This window comes from Phyllobates terribilis, unplaced genomic scaffold, assembly GCF_046119375.1.
Source record: "Phyllobates terribilis strain yellow unplaced genomic scaffold, ASM4611937v1 Scaffold_11__3_contigs__length_659146591, whole genome shotgun sequence".
Classification (NCBI taxonomy): Eukaryota; Metazoa; Chordata; class Amphibia; order Anura; family Dendrobatidae; genus Phyllobates; species Phyllobates terribilis.
The window spans coordinates 218,200,933-218,224,376 of NW_027362771.1; the positions used below are offsets into that span (position 1 = coordinate 218,200,933).

At 41.6% G+C, this 23,444-nt stretch overlaps 1 protein-coding gene across 10 annotated transcripts in view; it reads left to right on the plus strand.

Annotated features, from left to right (window-relative positions):
- The window catches only part of CADPS2 (calcium dependent secretion activator 2), a 566,401-nt gene that overhangs the window by 239,746 nt on the left and 303,211 nt on the right, over nucleotides 1-23,444 (plus strand). For all 10 annotated transcript variants that reach the window (XM_073652053.1, XM_073652046.1, XM_073652044.1 and 7 more), the window contains exons 15-16: nucleotides 4,095-4,158; nucleotides 21,174-21,297. In XM_073652053.1, the coding sequence (XP_073508154.1) occupies nucleotides 4,095-4,158; nucleotides 21,174-21,297 (188 nt within the window). The remainder of the gene's footprint in view (nucleotides 1-4,094; nucleotides 4,159-21,173; nucleotides 21,298-23,444) is intronic.

Sequence of the window (23,444 nt, forward strand, 5' to 3'; positions counted from 1 at the left end):
TTTGGGTTTTCTATTTACCGTGTTAATATATGGTGAAACTGACCTGCCATTATGATTCTTCAGGTCAGTACAAGTACGCAGTTACCAAACACATATAGTTTTTCTTTTTTTATTTAAGTGGCAGAAAAACATTTGGAAATTTGCATGAATTTCTTTTTTTGCTTTTGTCGACATTTTCTAGACCCATAACGTTTTCATTTTTTGGGATATGGAGCTGAGTGAGGGCTTATTTTTTGCACCCTGAGCTAACATTTTTGCTGGTACCATTTTGGGGTAGATGCAATGTTTAAATTGCATTTTATTGCAATGTTACAGCGACCAAAAAAAACGTAATTCTGGAGTTTCTAACTTTTTCTCGTTACGCTGTTTACCGATTGGATCATCTAATTTTATATTTTGATAGATCAGACATTTCTGAATGCAGCAATACCAAATATGTGTATTTTAATTTTTTTTTACATTGTTTTATTTTTAATGTATAGCAGAAATCACAAACTCTTGTGAGTACAGGCCACAAGCTGACGTTCAGAGGAATAGCGTAATGACAGGCACAGGGGTCATCAGCATACCCCTGGCTGTCATGGCAACCCATCGGCACCCTGCGATCATGCGAATGTGGGTGGGCGGGATGAATGACACGCTCCCGGCCAGCGTATCAGTGATTGAAAGCGAAATTTAACTGGTTAACAGCTGCAGTCGGAGCACCACTCCACCTGTGGCTGTTAAAGTCACATGAAGACTGATTAAATAAGCCGACATGTGTCTCGAAAGATGTGGGCTCGGTGTGTCAGACCGTATCAAAGTCAGGGACACGACATATGACTTTAAATATACATAATATGTCGTGAAGGGGTTAGCTGGAGTTAATAGCTCCACACTTCTGTTATGTGAAATATATCTTCAGTGCTTCACACTCTGGCTAGAACCTGTTGATTCAGGTCATGTGACCCTTATGACATCATCATAGGTCTTTCTGCACTTCTATATTGCTGCCTACTTATGATTGGTTAGCATCACACAGGAGGCAGAAGTACACGCCCCAGATAAAACTGGGAACCTGGTCTTCTCACGACTCTGCTCGCTGCATGACTTTACTAACTCCCCTATACCACTCTCTGACCACAACCTTCTTTCCTTGTCTATCAAGAACGGTCTCCTCACCCAAGACACCCCCACTTACTATACACACAGAAATCTACGTGACATTAATACCCAGCAGCTTATGAACAATCTACAGTCATCTTTAGCTCCCATCCTCTCCCTCTCCTGTCCAGACTCAGCATTGTCACACTATAACAACACATTGCAGAGTGCCCTGGATGAAGCAGAATGACCCGGCATAGACTGCAGCCCTGCACACGATGCAAACACGTTTTCTCCAGCGCTGCTCAAGGTGTCCTGAGTGTCTGTGGAGAAAATCACTTTTGGCAGAAGACTTAATCCACTATAAGTTCATGCTCAAAACTTATAACACTGCTCTCCATCTGGCTAAGCAAGTCTACTTTACTACTCTCATCACATCTCTAGCCAACAATTCTAAACGACTCTTTGAAACCTTCCACTCCCTCCTGAGCCCTAAAGTACAGACTCCCATCACCAACCTAAACGCTGACGATCTGGCCACTTATTTTCTACAAAAAGTTAATCATATCCCTCAAGACATTTTTGCACATTCCTTTCAGAGTCTGGATCCCCTTCCCTCTCGCACCTCAAGTTCACTTTCCATCTTTGAGCTGGTCACAGAAAAAGAAGTGACCAGACTCCTCGCTTCTTCTCGCCCTACAACCTGCAACAGTAACCCAAGTCCCTTTCCCCAACTGTCACTACCTACCTAACTAAAATATTTAACCTCTCTCTTTCTTTGGGTATCTTTTCCTCTTCATTCAAACATGCCATCATAACCCCTTTACTTAAAAAGCCATCCCTGGACCAGAACTGCACTGCAAACTACAGAGCGGTCTCTAATCTTCCCTTCATCTCTAAACTCCTGGAACTCTTGGTCCACTCCCTTCTAATCCGCTATCTCTCAGATAACTCTCTTCTCGACCCTTTCCAATTCGGATTCCGCTCCTCACACTCTACCGAAACTGCCCTCACTAAAGTCTCTAATGATCTACTAATAGTTAAATCTAATGGTCACTACTCCATGCTGTTTCTCCTGGATCTTTGCCGCTTTTGACACTGTGGATCACCAGCTCCGCTCTATAGGCCTCAAGGACACCGTTCTCTCCTGGTTTTGCTCCTATCTCTCTAACCGCTCCTTCACGGTGTCTTTTGTCGGCTCTTCTTCCTCTAATCTTCCCCTCACTATCGGGGTTCCCCAAGGATCAATCCTAGGTCCCCTCCTCTTCTCTTTGTATACTTCCCCTATTGGACAAACCATCAGCAGATTTGGTTTCCAATATCATCTCTATGCTGATGACACCCAACTATACACCTCTTCACCTCACATTACCCCCACTCTAATACAAAATACCAGTGATTGTCTGTCTGCTGTCTCAAATATCGTGTCTTCCCTCTATCTGAAACTAAATCTCTCCAAAACTGAACTCCTTGTTTTTCCTCCCTCTACTAACCTACCTATACCTGACTTTTCAATTTCCTTGGGTGGTGCCACCATAACTCCCAAGCAGCAGGCTCGCTATCTTTGAGTCATAGTTGACACACAAGTTTCCTTTTTTTCCCCATATACAATCACTCACTCGCTCATGTCACCTGCACCTTACAAACATCTCCAGAATCTGACCTTTTCTCACGTTTGATACTGCAAAAACTCTTACTGTCACTCTTATTCACTCTCGTCTGGACTACTGCAACTCTCTTCTAATCGGTCTCCCTCTAAAAAAAAAACTCTCTCCTCTCCAATCCAATCGGAATGCAGCAGCCAGGGTCGAATTTCTATTAGGCCGCTTCACTGACGCCTCTACCCTTTAGACAAGCCTACCACCTCAACTCACTAACCTAACTCTCCCCTGTTCCCTCCTAAATGTTAATCTTAATCTGCTCCTGCCTATTCATCTGTCTCCACATCCTCCATGCACCAAATAGCACACGGTAACTGTCCTTAGACCGACAGATACTGGCTGATGACCATGTTCTACCTACTGTGTGTCCCCCCATTTCCATGTAGATTGTGAGCTTGCGAGCAGGGCTCTCACTCCTCTTGTAACTGTTGAAATGTGATACATTATATTGTTTATATTGTCTGTACATGTCCCTGCTTCATTGTAAAGTGCTGCGGAATATGTTGGCGTTATATAAATAAAAATTATTATTATTAAAGCTTACTTATAACATGCAATTGGACTTAACTAACGTTAGCTCATTAGGTACCAAATATTTGATATCTCTGCAACGGAAATGCGAAATAAAAAATAAAAAAAAGCCCCACTCGTTTTGTTCTGTTTTGCAGCCACTATTATATGGTGTCGAACTCAATATGATAATTTTGGTGAAAGGTCCTCTTTAACCATGTTTAAAGTTTTAAATCTTCACGCAGAAGGAAATACATGTACAGCAGATGAAGTAAGTATTAAAAATGTCACCAATTTTTTAAGTAAATATATTTCTATCTTATTACTACACATGACTTAATTTCTGGACATCTATGTTATTTTTCTTTGCCTGTGTGGATTGGATGGGTTGTTACTGACATCTGGTGAGAAGTTCATGCCAATAACACCTTTAGAAAAATATTTACGGTACTTAGAAAATTGGTGACATGTTCAATACTTGTTTTTAAATCTGTAAGTCCTGTTGGGGAGTAACTAAAGGGAGGTTCCTACTCCAGAGGACTCCGCATTCCAGAGTATTACACAATCCTCTAATTGATATCAATGAGAACTGTGTAATAATCTGCTATATATTTTATGGATTTGAGGTTTGCATTTTTTTCTAATTACTCATCCTAAGTTGTCTAGTTAAATGCATATAATAAATAATTACTGTATTTGTATTTTTTGTTTTGGTTGTTATAAGATTTATGATTAGCAATAAACAATAATGTTTAGTACACTGCTCTTTCTATTGTAGTGAAGCAAACTGTGAAATTGTTCCTCTCAGACATCTTCATACACACACCTGCTTCTTCACAGGTACTGTTTCCCTTTTGGAAGACCAGAAGGAGCTCTGAAGGCCACATTATCTCTGCTAGAACGGGTATGTCATAGTAAATTGAACCTTTTGGGCTCTGTCTGTAGCTCACTTTTTTTTCAGACATTTATATCCCCTTTCCCCTTCCATTCATGTTTGGCATCAATTGCTGATATTATACTTTGACATATTATGTGCTGATTCTACACTTAACGTTTTTCACTGAATGGACGTCACATTAGTGATGTTTATTTGTGAATAGCTATATTCCTCCTTAATTTTATATTTGTATATTTTGTGTATTAATTGCTGATTAAACGTATTGTTTATCTTCTTTACACAGATTTATCACCGTTTCCTATTACACTTGCCATATTGTGATTGAGTGTACTACATTTAAAAACAATTGTAGTTTCAGTTCACACATATACAGTACAGACCAAAAGTTTGGACGCACCTTCTCATTTAAAGATTTTTCTGTATTTTCATGACTATGAAAATTGTACATTCACACTGAAGGCATCAAAACTATGAATTAACACATGTGGAATTATATACTTAACAAAAAAGTGTGAAACAACTGAAAATATGTCTTATATTCTAGGTTCTTCAAAGTAGCCACCTTTTGCTTTGATGACTGCTTTGCACACTCTTGGCATTCTCTTGATGAGCTTCAAGATGTAGTCACCGGAAATGGTTTTCACTTTACAGGTGTGCCCTGTCAGGTTTAATAAGTGGGATTTCTTGCCTTATAAATGAGGTTGGGACCATCAGTTGTGTTATGCAAAAGTCTGGTGGATACACAGCTGATAGTCCTACTGAATAGACTGTTAGAATTTGTATTATGGCAAGAAAAAAGCAGCTAAGTAAAGAAAAACGAGTGGCCATCATTACTTTAAGAAATGAAGGTCAGTTAGTGCGAAAAATTGGGAAAACTTTGAAAGTGTCCCCAAGTGCAGTTGCAAAAGCCATCAAGCGCTACAAAGAAACTGGCTCACATGAGGACCTCCCCAGGAAAGGAAGACCAAGAGTCACCTCTGCTTCTGAGGATAAGTTTATCCGAGTCACCAGCCTCAGAAATCGCAGGTTAACAGCAGCTCAGATTAGAGACCAGGACAATGCCACACAGAGTTCTAGCAGCAGACACATCTCTTCAACAACTGTTAAGAGAAGACTTTGTGCAGCCGTCCTTCATGGTAAAATAGCTGCTAGGAAACCACTGCTAAGGACAGGCAACAAGCAGAAGAGACTTGTTTGGGCTAAAGAACACAAGGAATGGACATTAGACCATCTGTGCTTTGGTCTGATGAGTCCAAATTTGAGATCTTTGGTTCCAACCACCGTGTCTTTGTGCGACACAGAAAAGGTGAACGGATGGACTCTACGTGCCTGGTTCCCACCGTGAAGCATGTAGGAGGAGGTGTGATGGTGTGAGGGTGCTTTGCTGGTGACACTGTTGGGGATTTATTCAAAATTGAAGGCATACTGAACCAGCATGGCTACCACAGCATCTTGCAGCGGCATGCTATTCCATCCGGTTTGCGTTTAGTTGGACCATCATTTATTTTTCAGCAGAACAATGACCCCAAGCACACCTCCAGGCTGTGTAAGGGCTATTTGACCAAGAGGAAGAGTGATGGGGTGCTACGCCAGATGACCTGGCCTCCACAGTCACCAGACCTGAACCCAATCGAGATGGTTTGGGGTGAGCTGGACTGCAGAGTGAAGGCAAAAGGGCCAACAAGTGCTAAGCATCTCTGGGAACTCCTTCAAGATTGTTGGAAGACCATTTCCGGTGACTACCTCTTGAAGCTCATCAAGAGAATGCCAAGAGTGTGCAAAGCAGTCATCAAAGCAAAAGGTGGCTACTTTGAAGAACCTAGAATATAAGACATATTTTCAGTTGTTTCACACTTTTTTGTTAAGTATATAATTCCACATGTGTTAATTCATAGTTTTTGATGCCTTCAGTGTGAATGTACAATTTTCATAGTCATGAAAATACAGAAAAATCTTTAAATGAGAAGGTGTGTCCAAACTTTTGGACTGTAATAAATATATATATATATATATATATATATATATATATAATCTATAATCTAAATTGTAACAAAGCTGAGTCACCAGTAAAATGAAAACACTTATGCTCACTTTTGGTGCCAGTGACGTTCCAGCAATGTCGGCACTCGCACTCAAGTGGGATTGTTATGTCACATGAACCCTGCAACCAAGCAGTGCTGGTTTCACTTTCCATGTCTTCAGATGAATCAAACTTCGAGAGGAAGTGAGAGCTGCCGCGGGTCGCTCACTTTTATCTGATATATCGGATACGTCAGAAGGCTAATAGAGCGAAACCGGCACTGATTGGGTGCATGGCTCATGTGACACAACAATCCAACTCGAGCACTGGGAGAGCGAGTTCCGACATCGCTGGAACGGTGCTTGCACCGAAGGTGAGTATGTGTTTTTATTTTACTGATGCAAATATGCTGATTTAGACGGGGTTGTCCAAGTAGTCGACAACCCCTTTAGTTATTTCCTTATGCTACCTAAAAACTTTCAGGAATTTACTTTTAGCAGATGTGTTATGTCATTTTAAGGGAAGCCTCGATATGCTTTAAGTGACATAGCACATCTGCCAAAAGCAGATTGACAGTTTTTAGGTAGCATACTTATTATTGCTTAGCAATACTTATTATTATTTATGATTATGTTCAGTAATAATAAAATGTACTGGAGTAGTGTTTTTTTTTAACTTTCCTGAGCCCTTTCTTTCCACTTATTAATATGTTTAATCCCTTTGTACACCTTACCGTAAATGTACATGATAGTCAGGGTGCATATTTGTAGAGCGCTCCATAAAGGGTAGACGCCAGCTGTAATATATAGGTGGCAGTGGTCGGAACTAGTCGCAATAGCTGTTGTTTAACTATTTAAAGGGAACATGTCGGCTGTTTAATCCTGCCCAAACCACGTGCAGCATGAATCAGAGCCAGCCTGCATGATAGCAGCCAGATATATTTTTCTCTGAAACGCTGGAAACAAAGATCTGGATGGGACCATAAGTAAAGATGGAACTAGTCTAGCACTCCCCTTGTCCGGCTTCTCTATGCACCATCTGGTTCCGGTTATTCACCGCATTGCTCTTGATGATTTACAGGTGAGTACATGGGAGACACCTGTCAATCATCAAGAGTCTCTTTTTTTTCTTAAGGTCCCAGCTTGATCTTCAAGAAAGAAAATTGTGCAGTCAGTGATTCATGCTAGTCTGTGGTTTGGGCAGCATGAATCAACTGACCAGTTCCCTTTAAAATGCTTCTGCCAATCTGACAGTAGTGTTTAAATCGCTTCATTGCCGGTGCACATGCTCATCTGCGCTTACCAGCCCCCATGCCGCTATCACTGTGACCCATGGGTTACTATGACATCTAGAGGCTTTGTAAAGGTCCAGTCACCGTCATTTTGGTAGTCCACTAAAACTCTGCCATATGCTGAGCTTCAAAGAAGACTACAACAGTATTGCAGTATAAATTGCATTGTCCTATATAGTATAAGCGATCACTTGATCGCATATTAAAGTCCTCCTAGGGAGACTAAAGAATAAAGTAAAAAATAAAGTTTTGTAATAAATATCAAAAAAGTTTAAATCACCCCTTTCCCTTTTTTAAATGAAAGAAATAAAATAAATAGTAAACATCTTTGGAATCACGGTGTCCATAAATGTCCAGCCCATCAAAGTACAAGATTTAAAACATACATTGAATGGCGAAAACATAAAAAAATCTAAATGACAGAATTGCCATTTTTCAGTAACCACAGCACTACCCAAAAATGCAATAAAAAAGGATTAATTTCTTGCATGTACCATAAAAATATCACCTCGGAACGCTAAAAACAAGCCCTCACACACCTCCATCGATGGGAAAATAAAGTTACAAGTCTCAGAAAATGATGACACAAGCCAAAGTTTTTGTTTCACAAATTTTGGATTTTTTTTCACTGCTAAGGTATAAAAAATGCTATACAAGTTTGGTATCCCACAATTAATGCAAAAACAAAACCTGAAAAACCATGACAGAATTGCATCTTTATTCACAATTTCATCCCACTTGGAATTTTTCCCCATTTTTCAGTATTTGACACAGTAAAATAAATGGTGTGATTCAAAATGACAACTTGTCTTGCAAAAAGCATGTACTATACAGCTTATATCGACTGAAAAATAAAAAGTTATTGCTCTTGGAAGAAGGGGCGAGAAAATTGAAAGTGTAACAGCAAAAAATCTGATCCCCAATGGGGTAAACATGTTCATGTGTATGTGCACTCTAAATGAGACTTAAAATGGTTATGAATTCTAATAACCACCATGTATTTTTGTTACCTAAAATTCTAAAAAGGCTTGAGCTCCCAGGGGGAGCACATTGGTCAGAACTCAGAACCACTAGTTTTTATTGCCATATGTGTATAGACATTGAAGTTCATAAAGTCATTCCTACCATTAACAATAATTTTTAACTTTTGTGGCCATCTTGACATTTCCTCACAAGATTGTGAATTTTTGCCCTTTTGATTACACTTGATATACTTTTTGAAGGTGCAGTATTGTGATATTATGTACGGACTGTCTTGAGGGAGAAGAGACCCACCTTTTCTTCCCACTTCAGCAACCAGACCCTTTTCATTTTATGTTATATAATTTGTTCACTTATTTCACTTGTGGTGTTCTCTTTTTTTCCCTCCTCCTCTGTGTCCTTTATTTAGCAGCTGTCTTGTTTGAGGTTGTACAAGGTTTGGAAGTTATCCACTATCCATAAGATAGTGGATAGCTTCCTAATCACTGGAGGGTTAACCGCTGGGACCTGACCTTGCAAACAAGGGCCCTTCAGTGTGACTGGACCGATGGTCAGTCAAGGATCTCTCTACTCCATTCATCAGACTGATTTGATATTGGCCAGTGCAGCGTTCATCTGTTTTTTGCACTCCCATTAGAATGAATGGATCAACTAGTGCTCCATTAACACAAGGCTCTTCAGAGCCCCACTTCTCAGGATTCGTGGGTTTTCTAGTGATCAGGAAGTTGTGCCACACATGGAAATACCTTACAAACCATGTACAACAACTTTAAGAAAAAGTCACAGGTATTCCCAAAGAAATTATATAAGGCATTTTTCCATTCTAGAAATATATCAGCTTATTATAAGGTTATTACCACACTTATGTTATTTTTCAAAAATCACAGTAATTGTATACTTAATATACAGACTAAGCCCAGCATAATTTTTTTTATGTACCTTTGTCTTATTTTCTTATCGAGAATGTGCAAAAGAAAAAAAAAGGTGGCGCTCACCATCCCTTGAAAGATCCTTTATTCAACAAAAATTAAAACATGAATGCAGGAGAATTTTGAACATGTAATGGACAACTGTTGTTTTTTTCTCACCTTCCTGTGCTTCAACCGGTCCTGGAATCATTCCAAGACCCATTGAAGTTCAGGAAGGCGCGAAACGGCCGTCGTCTCTGCATCCATGTGTTAATTTTTGTTGAAGGATCTTTCAAAGGATGGTGAGTAGCACCTTTCTTTTCCTTAAATTAAGTGCACACGTAGCGTTTTTGATGCGGTCTTCCTGCGCGAAAACTCATCAAAGAAGCTCTGCCAGCTATTGCAATGGTAATCCTGATGTGCTGTGCACATAATGTGGAAATTTCCGCTCAGGATTACCATTGTGGAAAAAAACGCATGTCCATTGTTCGGCCGTTTCCGCCGCGAATTTGCGCCCATTGACTTGAATTGAACCTCAGCAAATCCGCAGGTATATTGTTTATACTTGCTGATTTGCTGCGTTTTAATTAAAGCCAATAGGCGCAAATTCTCGGTGGAAACGCGATGCGGGTGGTGCCCGGGTCGGGAGAGGAGGACTACTACTCCTCTCATCTGACCACCGCTCCTGCTGATAACAGCTAGAGTGACGTGGCTGGGGGGAGCAGTAGTCTCCTCAGCCAAGCTGGTGTGCCCGCGGTGGTAAAAAAGAAAAGAAAAAAGAAAAAAATACTATATTCACCTGTCTGGCGCCCCCCCGGTGTCCTCCTGGTCCCCGGTGATGTTCTCCTCCCGGCAGCCGGCGGCACACTGCAGGGAGCGCTCTCGCTCCCAGCAGTTTACTGCGCTGCCAGGACCTGCGATCATGTGAGCGATCAGCTGATCGCTCATGTGACCTCACCGTGGGAACAAACATTCTGAAGAATGGTGAGCTCACCGGGGCTGTTCAGCTGATAAACCCCAGTGACCTCCTGCAGCAGCATGTATACTGACAGGAGTGATTTTACACCCCTGTCAGTGTACATTGCTGACTTCTACAGTAGTGGCATCATTGATTGCTGATGTCATTGCTGTAGAAGTGACCCGGATCGCCGAGGGACAATCGGTGGTGGTAATCGTGGACTGCGTCGTGACAGCAGACAGGTGAGGGATATGGTTGTTTGTTTTTTTTTTTACTTTTTTTTTCAGAAGATTGAGGGCTTCGCGGACAGAGTGCAATAAAAAATAATTTAAAATCATGTGTTTTTTATTTAATTAAAATAATTTATTCTTGCCGTGTATTTTATTGAAAAGGCGGCGTTAACTTTACTACAAAGTTAGTCTTACTCAATTACTAACCTGGGCTTCACGTCAGCCGACAGTATAAGGCTGACGTGAACCCCAACGTCATTACCCCACTCACCACCGTTACAGGACAGTGGGAAGAGCGGAGGCTAAGCACCAGATTTGGCACATCTTATGGATGTGCCAGTTCTGGGACTGCTGAGGGGTGATATTATTAGCTGCGGAGGGGGCTAATATTCATGGCACCTTCCCTGGCTATTAATATCAGCCCGCAGCTGTCTGTTTAGCCTTTTCAGGTTAGATTTTATAGGGGGAACCCACGTCAATTTTTTTCTGCGGCCTCCCTGTAATCTAGCCAGTAAAGGCTAAACAAACAGCTGTGGGCTGATATTAATAGCCAGGGAACATTTTTGGCTAATGGCCCCTTCCCTGGCTACTAATATCAGCCCCCAGCTGTCGGATTTCCCTCTGCTGGTTATAAACATAACGCAGAAGCCCACGCCATTTATTAAATTTTTTTTAGGCTCTGTGCCCACAAGGTCGTAGCAGCGTTTTGGACGCATATTTATTGCTGCGTCCAAAACTTTGCATTCTATTGAACGCAGGTAAATCCACATGTGTTCACTGAACCATGCTGCTTTATCGCCTTCAATACATTCTAGTGGTCAAATTTATATTGCGGAGACTAGCGACTCCACAAGAGAATTTGACATACTGCAGTCCTGAAATATGCACCACATGTCAGTGTCCACGGGTGATCCGCAGCCTCAGATGCACGCATAGTGGACATGGGATTTCTAGAGATCCCATCCACAATGCTGTACCATCTGAACGCTGCGGGTTTGACGCTGTATAAACATGCAGCGTCAAACCTGCAGCGGCTCCTGATTGTGGCAACGTACCCAAACTCACCCGCAGCATGTCAATTTCTGTAGCGGACACGCTAGTCTCTGCTGCTGATTTTGACCAATTGAAGTTTCATTCTATGCGGTGGATTCACATGTACCAACAACAAAAGTGCGGCATTAGAACACCGCGTTTTGGGTGCAAAAAAAATGCGCAGCGTCCAAAGCGCTGCTGAGTGCTGATCGGGGGATGTAGGGGCTAACGAATCAGATGTGAGATGTTATTTATTGGCCAGGGACCATGTTTGAAAATGGCACCTTCACAGACTGAAAATAACAGCTCACAGCAGCCGCATAAATTACATGAATAGAAATGCTAATGAAGATTGGGTTAATGGGACTAGCGGACACTCAGCTCTTTTGTTTCATGATGACAAGGTTTCAATAAGACCTTTTCATGACCAAAACTATTACCATATTTTCCGGCATATAAGATGATTTTTTTAACCCCTGAAAATCTTCTCAAAAGTCAGGAGTCGTCTTATACGCAGGGTGTCATCTTATAGGGCGTATTCCCTTATAGTCCAAATGTTGGGGGAGGAGGGGGTGTTTATATATATGTGGGGGGGGGAGCGGTAGCCACGGAGGAGCGGGGCCGAGGAGTAGCAGCCACCTGCTGCATCCCACACTGTCCCTGCTGCTAAGGAAAATGAATATTCACTGCTCCCCATGGGGCGTGGGGAGCACTGTATATTCATGCTCCTTAATAGCGGCACACAGTGTAGCCGCAGCGCGGCTCCTGCTGCTGCCAAAATCGACTGTGCCCGCTGTTAAAGGGCACGAATATTCAACCTCTCCACGCCCATGGGTGTGGGGAGGGGTGAATACTCATGCCCTTTAATAGCGGGCACACGCGATCGCCTGGCAGCAGTAGGAGCAGCGCTGCTGCTACGCTGTGTGCTGGCTATTAAGGAGCATGAATTCACTGCTCCCCGTGCACACAGTCCCTGCTTTGGGAGCAGTGACTTCCGGCCCCTGATCTCTCCTTGTGAGCCGCGCATGGTAGTGAGGCCATGCGCTGCTCACATGGGAGATCAGTGCGGGCAGACAGGACGCAGCGCTGGAGGAGAGAAGAAAGGTGAGGAGGAGTGTTTATTTTTTTTATGTGCAGCATGATGGGGATTAGGGGGACCATGCATACCAAAATAAGGATGAGGGGGCATACATAACAGGATAAAGGTGAGGGGTCATACATACCAGGATAAAGATGAGGGGGCCATACATACCAGGATAGGAATGAGGGGTGCTATGCATACCAGGATAAGGATGAGGGGTGCCATGCATACCAGGATAGGGATGAGGGGTGCCATGCATACCAGGATGGAGGGATGCCAGTAATACCAGGATGGGGGCCACGTATAATAAGAAGGGGGGGGCATATATACCAGGATGGGGGATATTGTCAGAATTGGGGATGTTACCCCTATACCAGTGTCAGCAGAAGACCCCCTCCCCCTTAAAAGTGCATTGTGAACACATTTTTTACTTAAATTTTTTTTCTATTTTCCTCCTCTAAAACCTAGGTGCGTCTTATGGTCCGGTGCTTCTTATAGTCCGAAAAATACGGTATTAATGGTAATTTATAAGCCCTCCCTGTCTCTAAGGCTTTCAGAGCTGTAGCGCATCCCTCTGGCCCGCCCTTGTATCCTATTACTGGTGCCTCCTTCTCTATCTCTCTGATCTCGCTCCTGAGGACTGCAGTGAAGCAAGCTGCAGGTGTCCAGAACACCCGGGGTATGGAAAAAAGAGAGAGAGCGGTGCTGTGCCCAGAAAAACACGCCTCTTTCACTCGTCTGGCCGACCCTTGTATTACCTCCTTCTCTGCCTCTCAGATCTCGCTCCTGAGGATTGCAGTGAAGCGGCGCAGGCGTGCATGTGCTAGATCTGAGAGGCAGAGAAGGAGGTAATACAATGGCGGGCCAGACGAGTGAAAGAGGCGTGTTTTTCTGGGCACCGCACCACTCTCTCTTTGTCCATACCCCGGGAGTCTCGGACGCCTGCAGCTTGCTTCACTTACACCTTCCCGGTGAGGCGCCCCCTCACCTCGTCACTGCAGTCCTCGGGAGCGAGATCAGAGAGGCAGAAAAGGAGGTACCGGTAATAGGATACAAGGGTGGGCCAGAGGTTTATTCTACCACTCTGATAGTCTTGGAGACAGGGAGAGCTGGGCAGGCAGGGAGAACTGACCAATCCAAGCAGGATTTGTATGCAACAACCAGCCAATCGCCGGTAAGGTTCATCACTTTAAAATTACCATATTGAAATCAAATCTGATTTTTTTTTTTTTTTACCGTATGTGCGTTAGAAGAGGGGTAATCTTATACGCGAGTATATCCCAAACTCTGTATTTTAACTGGAAAAGTTGGGGGTCGTCTTATACGCCCAGTTGTCTTATACTCCGGAAAATACGGTAAACTAATTAAAGTAAAAAGTTAAATAAACACACGGACAAGGAAAAAAAACACTTTATTTGAAATACAACAGACACATTCTTTAATCATTCAGATTAACTAATAACTCACCCCAGTTCTGACGGTAATCCAAAGGTTTAAGCAATGTCCCACCAAATAACTTTTTTAGCTCCAAAAAACATTCATTGATGTACAAAAACACGACAAAACCGTGCTGTTTTTCCTGCCAAGGAGATGCAGAAACACTCAGAAAATCTCTGCTTCAAATCCTGAATGTGTGCACATAGCCTTATGCACATTCTGGATTGAATTAATTTTGGTATTACACCGAAGTTCCCTATTGTCTGGTGGAAAAACATGTCCATAAGTAAAAGGAGACTGAGGCAGACACATGATGTACGGTGCCAAAATCTTTGCTATTTCTCCAATTTTTTTCATCTCTATCTGCCCCTTTGTGCACCCAGCTTTACATAGCTGAATGGGTGGTCCAATATTTATCTGTTAAAACTACATTTCCCAGCAGTACTTGCTTCTCCTCAGTACTGCAGACCCCTCCACCTCTTTCCTGTGTACTTCTGACAACCGTCACCTGTTTAGAACTCATCTTTTATGCTTCTGTGCCCTTTCTGATCCTGTGCAGTACCCTGCATGACCTTCTTTTTCAGGTATCTTTATCAGTGTAGCTGCCTTTGTGGCTTTACATATTTAGCTGGTTTCTCTAAGAGCTCAACTCTCCTGTAATCCTCCACAATGGATCTTGTAATTACTAAGGTGGTGTACAGTTGTTTGCTGCTTGCTACTAACAGATCAGGGATTTATAAATAGAATAACTGCAAATGCTGCTCTATTGATGCACATGGCAAAGGATTATATTCTGTCATATGCATCAGCAAAGCAGAATTTGCAGTTTCACATCACTGATCTCTCAGCAGCAGGCAACAGACAACTTAACTCCTCTCAGGCCCTATATATACAGCCCTATCCTGCAATATATCACTCCTTTGAGCCCCTTCTATATACAGCCCATCTGGCAGTGCATCACTTCTCTCAGCCCTGACCTGCAGTATATGAAACTTTTCTGGCCCCTCTATACACAGCACCATCTGCAGTATATCTGTCCTTTCGGTCCCCTTATTACAGCCCTATCTTGCTGTATGTCTTCTATGCTCCTCAATATACAGTACCATTCTGTAGTATATAATTCTTTTTAATCTCTCTATACACATCCCCCATCCTGCAGTGTATCACTCCTCTTATACCCTCTATATACAGCCGCATCCTGCAGTATATCCTCCTTTCAGACCCATTCTGCGTTGTATTCTCCTTTCAGAACCTCCATATCCCTACCATCCTAAGAGCATATCGGTCCTCTCAGCCCCATTATATACAGCCTCGTCCTGCAGTATTTCCTCATTTCCGCCCCTCTATATACAGCCCTATCTTGCAGTATATCCTTCCTCTGAGAACATTTATATTCAGCCCCATATTGCAATACATCTTCTTTTCAGCCCCAATGGATACAGCTCCATCCTGCAATATGTCACTTCTTAGCATCTATACATTGCCCAATCCTGCAGTACTTTGCTCCTCTTAGTAACCAACACACAGTCACACCACTGCTTTTGGGTATGAGCTCCATACTGTAATAAAAGAGGCTCTGCTCCTTCCCATTACATCATCCCACACTGGAGCAGTTCGGAGAAGAGCTATGCTGAGACTGCACTGCACATGATTAACCAGGAGCAATGGAACTGCAGCAAGATTGTACAAATAGCAACGGGAGAGTAAATACATACTGGAGCGGCATCCGTTTTAGGGTGATATTTGTAAATCAGGGCTGATTTAAAACAGAGTTATATTGGCATAAAGGACATTATTATAAGACCAAATTGTGATATTGGAAATAACCCTTTAACCAGTGTTAGGGGTTCACGCTCTCTGGTAGCCACTTGGATATATGTGGCATAGGGTTTTATATCAAAACAGCATGTAGTTTATTGTCCATCTTAAACTTTACAGTTGGAAAACAGCCTTCCTTCAGTATCAATGGATAACATAAACAGTCCTTTTCTTCAGGCAGAATGAAACAACATAAATGTAGCAGCCTCACCAACTTGGTATTCCCAGCAGCCGCTTACACTTGTATTCAATGCGTTCACCAAACAAACACCTCTCTGTTTGGTTCCAGCACACCTTTCTTTGCAGAGCAGACCAACCTGCTGCTCTGCCTTTCTCCAGTCTCAACATACTCCATACTAACCCAGCTTTTGTTAATAGGCCTGCAAATCAAGGACTGGTTCATAGGATCAACATTTTCCAGCCATGTTCTTTTGGTTACTCAAAAACTGGCCATTTGTCTGAGCAGTGGATACTGCAGACACCTTTCCAGTGCTGCCTGCTGCAGTGTAATCAACTCCCAGATGACTGATGAACGTCTTACTGACCAAAAAGTCTTGAATCTGGAATTTCTATGAACAATAAAATATTTCAGTCTATATGAAGAAGCGAGTGCCAAGTCTTTCTTATACTCAAATACTCTGACCCAAAATCCAGTCAGATTAAACCCTCTCAGAAACTTAGTGATACAGCTTACATTACCAACACATGTCTACCATCCCGTACCCTACCTCCTGCTTTCCTACCCCCACATAGCGTAACTGCTGTGGTTTTTTTTTACCTTTTTTTTTCTTTTTGTAGAAAATCTGCCTCATTTACCTGTACAAGCAAAATAGATATAATTTCTTGAAAATTCATGCCCCCTGTGCATTTAAAGACACTGCTGAACTGTGTAAGTCTTTGCATTTTTTTTTACCCATAGGCTACTATGAGAAGAGCATCTATCAAAAATTAAAACTAATCAACTCATAAACACTGTAAACAGAAAAAAAATTGTGGGTGTTTTTCAGTTGACTCCATGTTATAAAAAATTAAAGAAGCAATCAAAATGTTGCATTTATCCCAAAAGGGAATTAATTAAAACATCTGCTCACACCGCAAAAAAACAAGACCTCACATAGCTCTGTAGATTAAAATATATACTACTCCAAAAAAATAAAGGGAACACTTAAACAACAGAATATAACTCCAAGTAAATCAAACTTCTGTGAAATCAAACTGTCCGCTTAGGAAGCAACACTGATTGACAATCAATTTCACATGCTGTTGTGCAAATGGAATAGACAATAGATGGAAATTATTGGCAATTATCAAGACACCCTCAATAAAGGAGTGGTTCTGCAGGTGGGGACCACAGACCACATCTGAGTACCAATGCTTTCTGGCTGATGTTTTGGTCACTTTTGAATGTTGGTTGTGCTTTCACACTCGTGATAGCATGAGACGGACTCTACAACCCACAGAAGTTGCTCAGGTAGTGCAGCTCATCCAGGATGGCACATCAATGCGAGCTGTGGCAAGAAGGTTTGCTGTGTCTGTCTGTGTAGTGTCCATAGGCTGGAGGTGCTACCAGGAGACAGGCCAGTACAGCAGGAGACGTGGAGGGGGCCATAGGAGAGCAACAACCCAGCAGCAGGACCGCTGCCTCCGCCTTTGTGCAAGGAGGAACAGGAGGAGCACTGCCAGGGCCCTGCAAAATGACCTCCAGCCGGCCACAAATGTGCATGCGTCTGCACAAACGGTTGGAAACCGACTCCATGAGGGTGGTATGAGAGCCCGACGTCCACAAATGGAGGTTGTACTCACAGCCCAACACCGTGCAGGACGCTTGGCATTTGCCACAGAGCACCAAGATTGGCAAAGTCGCCACTGGCGCCCTGTGCTCTTCACAGATGAAAGCAGGTTCACACTGAGCACATGTGACAGATGTGACAGAGTCTGGAGACGCCGTGGAGAGCGATCTGCTGCCTGCAACATCCTTCAGCAGGACCGGTTTGGCAGTGGGTCAGTAATGGTGTGGGGTGGCATTTCTTTGGAGGGCTGCACAGCCCTCCATGTGCTCGCCAGAGGTTTCCTGACTGCCATTAGGTACTGAGATGAGATCCTCAGACCCCTTGTGAGACCATATGCTGGTGCGGTTGGCCCTGGGTTCCTCCTAATGCCGGACAATGCCAGACCTCATGTGGCTGGAGTGTCAGCAGTTCCTGCAAGATGAAGGCGTTGAAGCTATGGACTGGCCAGCCCGTTCCCCAGACCTGAATCCGATTGAGCACATCTGGGACATCATGTCTTGCTCCATCTACCAACGTCACGTTGCACCACAGACTGTCCAGGAGTTGGCAGATGCTTTAGTCCAGGTCTGGGAGGAGATCCCACAGGAGACCATCCGCACCCTCATCAGGAGCATGCCCAGGTGTTGTAGGGAGGTCATACAGGCACGTGGAGGCCACACACAATACTGAGCCTCATTTTGACTTGTTTTAAGGACATTACATCAAAGTTGGATCAGCCTGTAGTGTGTTTTTCCACTTTAATTTTGAGGGTGACTCCAAATCCAGGCCTCCATTGGTTAATAAATTTGATTTCCATTGATGATTTTTGTGTGATTTTGTTGTCAGCACATTCAACTTTGTACACAAAAAAGTATTCAATGAGAATATTTCATTCATTCAGATCTAGGATGTGTTATTTGAGTGTTGCCTTTAATTTTTTGAGCAGTGTGTGTGTATGTATGTATATATATATATATATGTATTTATATATATGTGTATACCGTATATTATATATCATTTTTCTTTTTAGAAATTTCTGATTCCCCCCCCCCACTAAAATCTTGAAAAAAAATGGACAAACCTGGAGAGTCCTGATACCAGGTAAATTTTAGCACACAATGAACGCTTTAAAAACAAACCCCAATAGACACGTTTGGAATTTTTTTTTTTTTATTTCACTGGACTTGAATTTTTTTTCCCCATTTTCCAGTATTTTGTATGGTGTAATGAATGGTGTCATTTAAAGCTCGTCCCGCAAAAAAAAACAAGTAGTCATAAAAAAAAGTTATAGCTCTTAAAAGAAAGGGGAAAAAAAAGAGAGTGCAAAAACAAAAGTTGGTTGCAATGGAAATTAAAATTGTCAGGGCTCGCTCACACGGTCATCGATTCTTTCATGCTGATCTCACGCGGCTCAAACTCTGTCAGAGATTGAGCCGAGTGTCACCTTAGTGTGATCTGATTCTCTCGCATCGATAGAATCGTACCACAGGTATGGGGAAGACTAAGAACTTAATTTCTCCATCTTATCCATTCTCTGTGTATCTGATAATCTGACTGCACTCAGATGACATCCGATGTTTCGCACGCACCCATAGACTTGTATGGGTGCATGTGATCCGATTATTGGATTCACTCACAGCATGCTTCGATTATTTTCTCATGCTGAATTCATGAGAGAAAAGAAACGCTGATTTGCACTGCCCCAAAGTATAACATCTGTCCGAGTGCTATCCGATAAATCATCAGTTCCTATATACAATGATCTACATACTATAGAAAAGTTATTATAATTACTTAAACAACGCCATGTCTTCACTAAGAAAAAGACAAATCTTGTTGTTTTAAAATAGGTTTCAACACAATGACATTTTTTTTATGATGCAATGCAAAGATAATGAGTTTTTATGAGAAAGATGTTGTTCTTTAAACTACCTATTCAGTAATTCTGAACAGCAATTACAATGTATGAGTACACTACCAGATATACATTGCATAATTAAATTAACATATTTTATATGAGCAGTTGCAAATATATGATTAACAATTAATTTTTTTTATCTATTTATATTCTAATGAAAAATCTAAAATATTTGAAAAGAACATTCTATTTTAAATTATTTTCTGGTTCTATGAATAATGTACTTATATTCTGACATGGATTTTCAATGTATATATCACCCACCTAGCATGACTGACCACTTCTCAGTGTCTTTGCCGCTGCTGAGATCTCACTGCTCACTACAAGCTGTAGCTGTCCGTCCAGCTGGTTGGGTGGGGATTGAATACGCCTGGATTCATGAATTCTCTTGCTCTTTAGCTGGACTCATAAAATGTTTATTTTAATATCAGAATTATACAGCCTTTCTGGTATGTATTTTCAGTATAAGGATATCCTCATCAGTTCTCAGAGAGTAATGTATTCAGATTGTATCGTAAAATCTGGGGGCAGATCCACCTTCAATGTTACAGAACGCTGTGATGTTGCCCTTTCACATCTGAACTAGGAATAATATTAATAGATATATTAATTATGAGTAAGTCACTTAATGGACAGAAAGCACAAATGTGATTTTAACCATTGGAAGTGGGTATTGCTTGATTTTCTATCTATATCACTGAATATATTCATGGCTTGAACTGGCTGTCGCGTTTCAACAAATGTTTGCACTTGGTCCCAGTTATGTGTAAAAAAAAAAAAAAAAAAAACATTGAACTTTACTTGCTCTCATTGGATCCAGCGTCATGTCTCCACCGCTGATTTTTGTTTATCGGCTGCAGTGATGACATCACATCAATGAAGTGGCTTTTTAAAAAGTTGCAATTGATGAATGAGCCACAAAAATCTAGAAAACAAAAACCACAACCACACTGGTAATATAGAGACTGCAAACATCTTAAATACATTTCAAAACATCAAAGACTTGCTTAAAGGGGTTGTTACCTTTCAATTAAATTTCTTCCCTAGCGGCAGCTTGCTAGACCGGCCCACGGTCTAGTCTCTGCCGCTGTTCCTGGTGTCTGGAAGTGGGTAAGGTGCTGACGTCACCTTGACAGCAATGCAGCTAATCACTTGAGCTCTGTCGCACTAGCCGGGTGTTAACGTGTAGACAGAACAACACCGTTCAGAGGCTGAGCTCATTGTTTGGCTATTGCACTGTCGACGAGATGTAAGTGCTGCAGCCAATCACTAAGAACAGCGGCAAGGAAGTTGTATAACAAACTGCAGCTAGGGGAGAAAATTAGTTGAAAGGGAACAACACCAAAAACTAGACAGAAAACAGGTGCCAATGCAATAATGATTCTGGGCCTTTATCTGTATTGAAGTTTGAGTATATCTTACAACGTGGAAAAGTATTTAAAGTGACTCAGCACCCATAGTACATTACTTTGTATTTCACTTGCATGTCTTATTAGGTAAAATGTACAACAACAACAGAAATTGACAGAAAATGGTCATTTGATAAATACTTATGGTAACTTTTTTTAAATTATTTAGGTTTTAATGAAAGACATTGCGACTCCCATACCTGCTGATGAAGTTAAGAAAGTTGTAAGAAGGTGTCTTGAGAAAGCTGCCTTGATCAATTATACCAGGCTAACCGAATATGCCAAAATTGAAGGTTTGTAAGTCCATATACTGCATAAGTAAGAACAGCTTCTGGGACACAGACCCATATATTACATGGTCAAACACTAATTGACATAACCATCAAATATTATTCCTTTCTCCATGTTTTAAAGGCAAATGTGTCAGACGTAGCATAGTGCGAAGCAGAGTAAGAGTTTTGTGAAAAATGTGTAAAGTGTAACTGTCTTTTTAATTATTATTTTATGAATCAATAGCACACATAACATATCACAAAGTTGCTTAATTTTATCAGAGAAATCTGCTTCTTTCTCCTCTTGGACTAATCATTGTCTCAAAATTCTCAATTTGCGGGTAAAATCTGTATTCAGTGAAGACAGAATGTTACATTACTGATATAGGAGATGGCAGCTGCTGCTGATAGGCTGTGTGCCCACAATGCGGATTTAATGCGTTTCCGTGTCTGCATTTCCTCCGCGAAAACGCATTAAAAACCCTTGTTAAGTTGTCTGCCATGTTTCCCAATGGTAATCCGCATTTAGTCATGTGTTGGTCACGCGACCGCTGACCTGTCAGCTGACTAAATTACGTCAATTCAGGTCCTTTGAGAACACCGCGGGACACTGTGGACAGAGCACGCCATCGGAGAGGAGACCGGGGGCCACCGGAAACTATAATGTTTTTTTTTATTTTTTACGTTTTAATTCTTTTTTTTACTTTTCGTGCTGCATTTAAAGCAGCATAAGTTGGTCACACAAGATAAATCCATGCCAGTTGCATGGGTTTATATTGTGTGACCAACTTGTCAAGCACTTTTCCAAGTGATGCTCAAAATCGCTTGGAAAAGCGCTAGAAAAAACGCTTAAAAAAAACGCTTCTCCCTGCCAGGAAAAACACATGTAAAATCCGAGGAGAGGCAGAAACGCTCAGGAAAAATCCGCATCAATTCTGCATCGTGTGCACATAGCCATAAGGTTTGAAGCAGAGGGGAGGGGGTGTAGAGGTAGATCTCCTCCCCACTACATTGCATTTTATCAGTTGTAACTGTCATCTCCTAACTTAGTGAAGGTAAAGTCTGTCTTCACTGAATACAAATTTTACCTGTAAATTGAGAATGTTGAAACTGAATGATCAGTCCTGGCAGAGAAAGAAGCAGATTTCTCTGATGAGATATATTACAAAGTTTCTCATTTTCATGTGTACTATTGAATAAAAATAAAAAATGATGGTTATGCTATAAATCTGTTTGTAGTTTATTGAATGAAATCCATGCTCTTTGTATGGTTAATATTAGGTATCTATCCTATAGGGAAAGCCACCTACAGGACTCCTAAATATAGTAGGATCTGGGATTTCAGTCAATAAATTAAGTTATATTAAATCTTTTTCCACCAAATTATTTATCAATATGCTCAGGTTTTCCTATACAATATACTCAAAATACATAAGTTCTGGTTATTCCCACCTCCCATCATTGATTCACCGCTTTCTGCCTATGCACAGAGTAGATGGAAAGCTGTCAATCAGTGATGTAGACGTGGTTAGAAAGAGCTCATCACAGAACTAGTATAGCTGCAGCAGAGAAAAGTGAATGTATCAAAACTATATAATAAGCCAAATAAGTGACATACTGCTGGGATCAGGGTCCTTGTCCCTCAGATTGGTTAGTAAAAACCGAATGACTGATTCTCTGTAATGTATTCTCGCTTTTGAAAACAAAAAATGTAAACACATCTTTAAGTTATTTGATTATTAGTATTTTTATGCCTTCTATACAAATCAGTTTTTCTCTGTACAGGCCTCCCGACTCGTCCTGCCCTTTCCCTCCCCCACAGATGATAAGGGAGAAAAGGGAAAAAAACGAAGCATTTTGAATTTAAACGACCAATTCTTTAGTTCTTCCTGGTGATAAGTTGTCCACCAGAGATGATTGGCAGCAGCATGCTCTCCTCTCTCCATACAGCATGCATGCGTACGTTGGAGTTGGAAGCGATAGCTAACGGCCGAATATGTGACAGCTATCTGTGTGGCCATCGAAATGCATGCACTATTTTTGTACACAGACCCTTTACTAATTACCATTAATAATGATATGAAAAGTATATATTTTTAGCTTTAGTTCACTTGGTGTAATGCATAAACGGATTTCCTTGTCATATGTCACTGTAGAAGATGAATTTT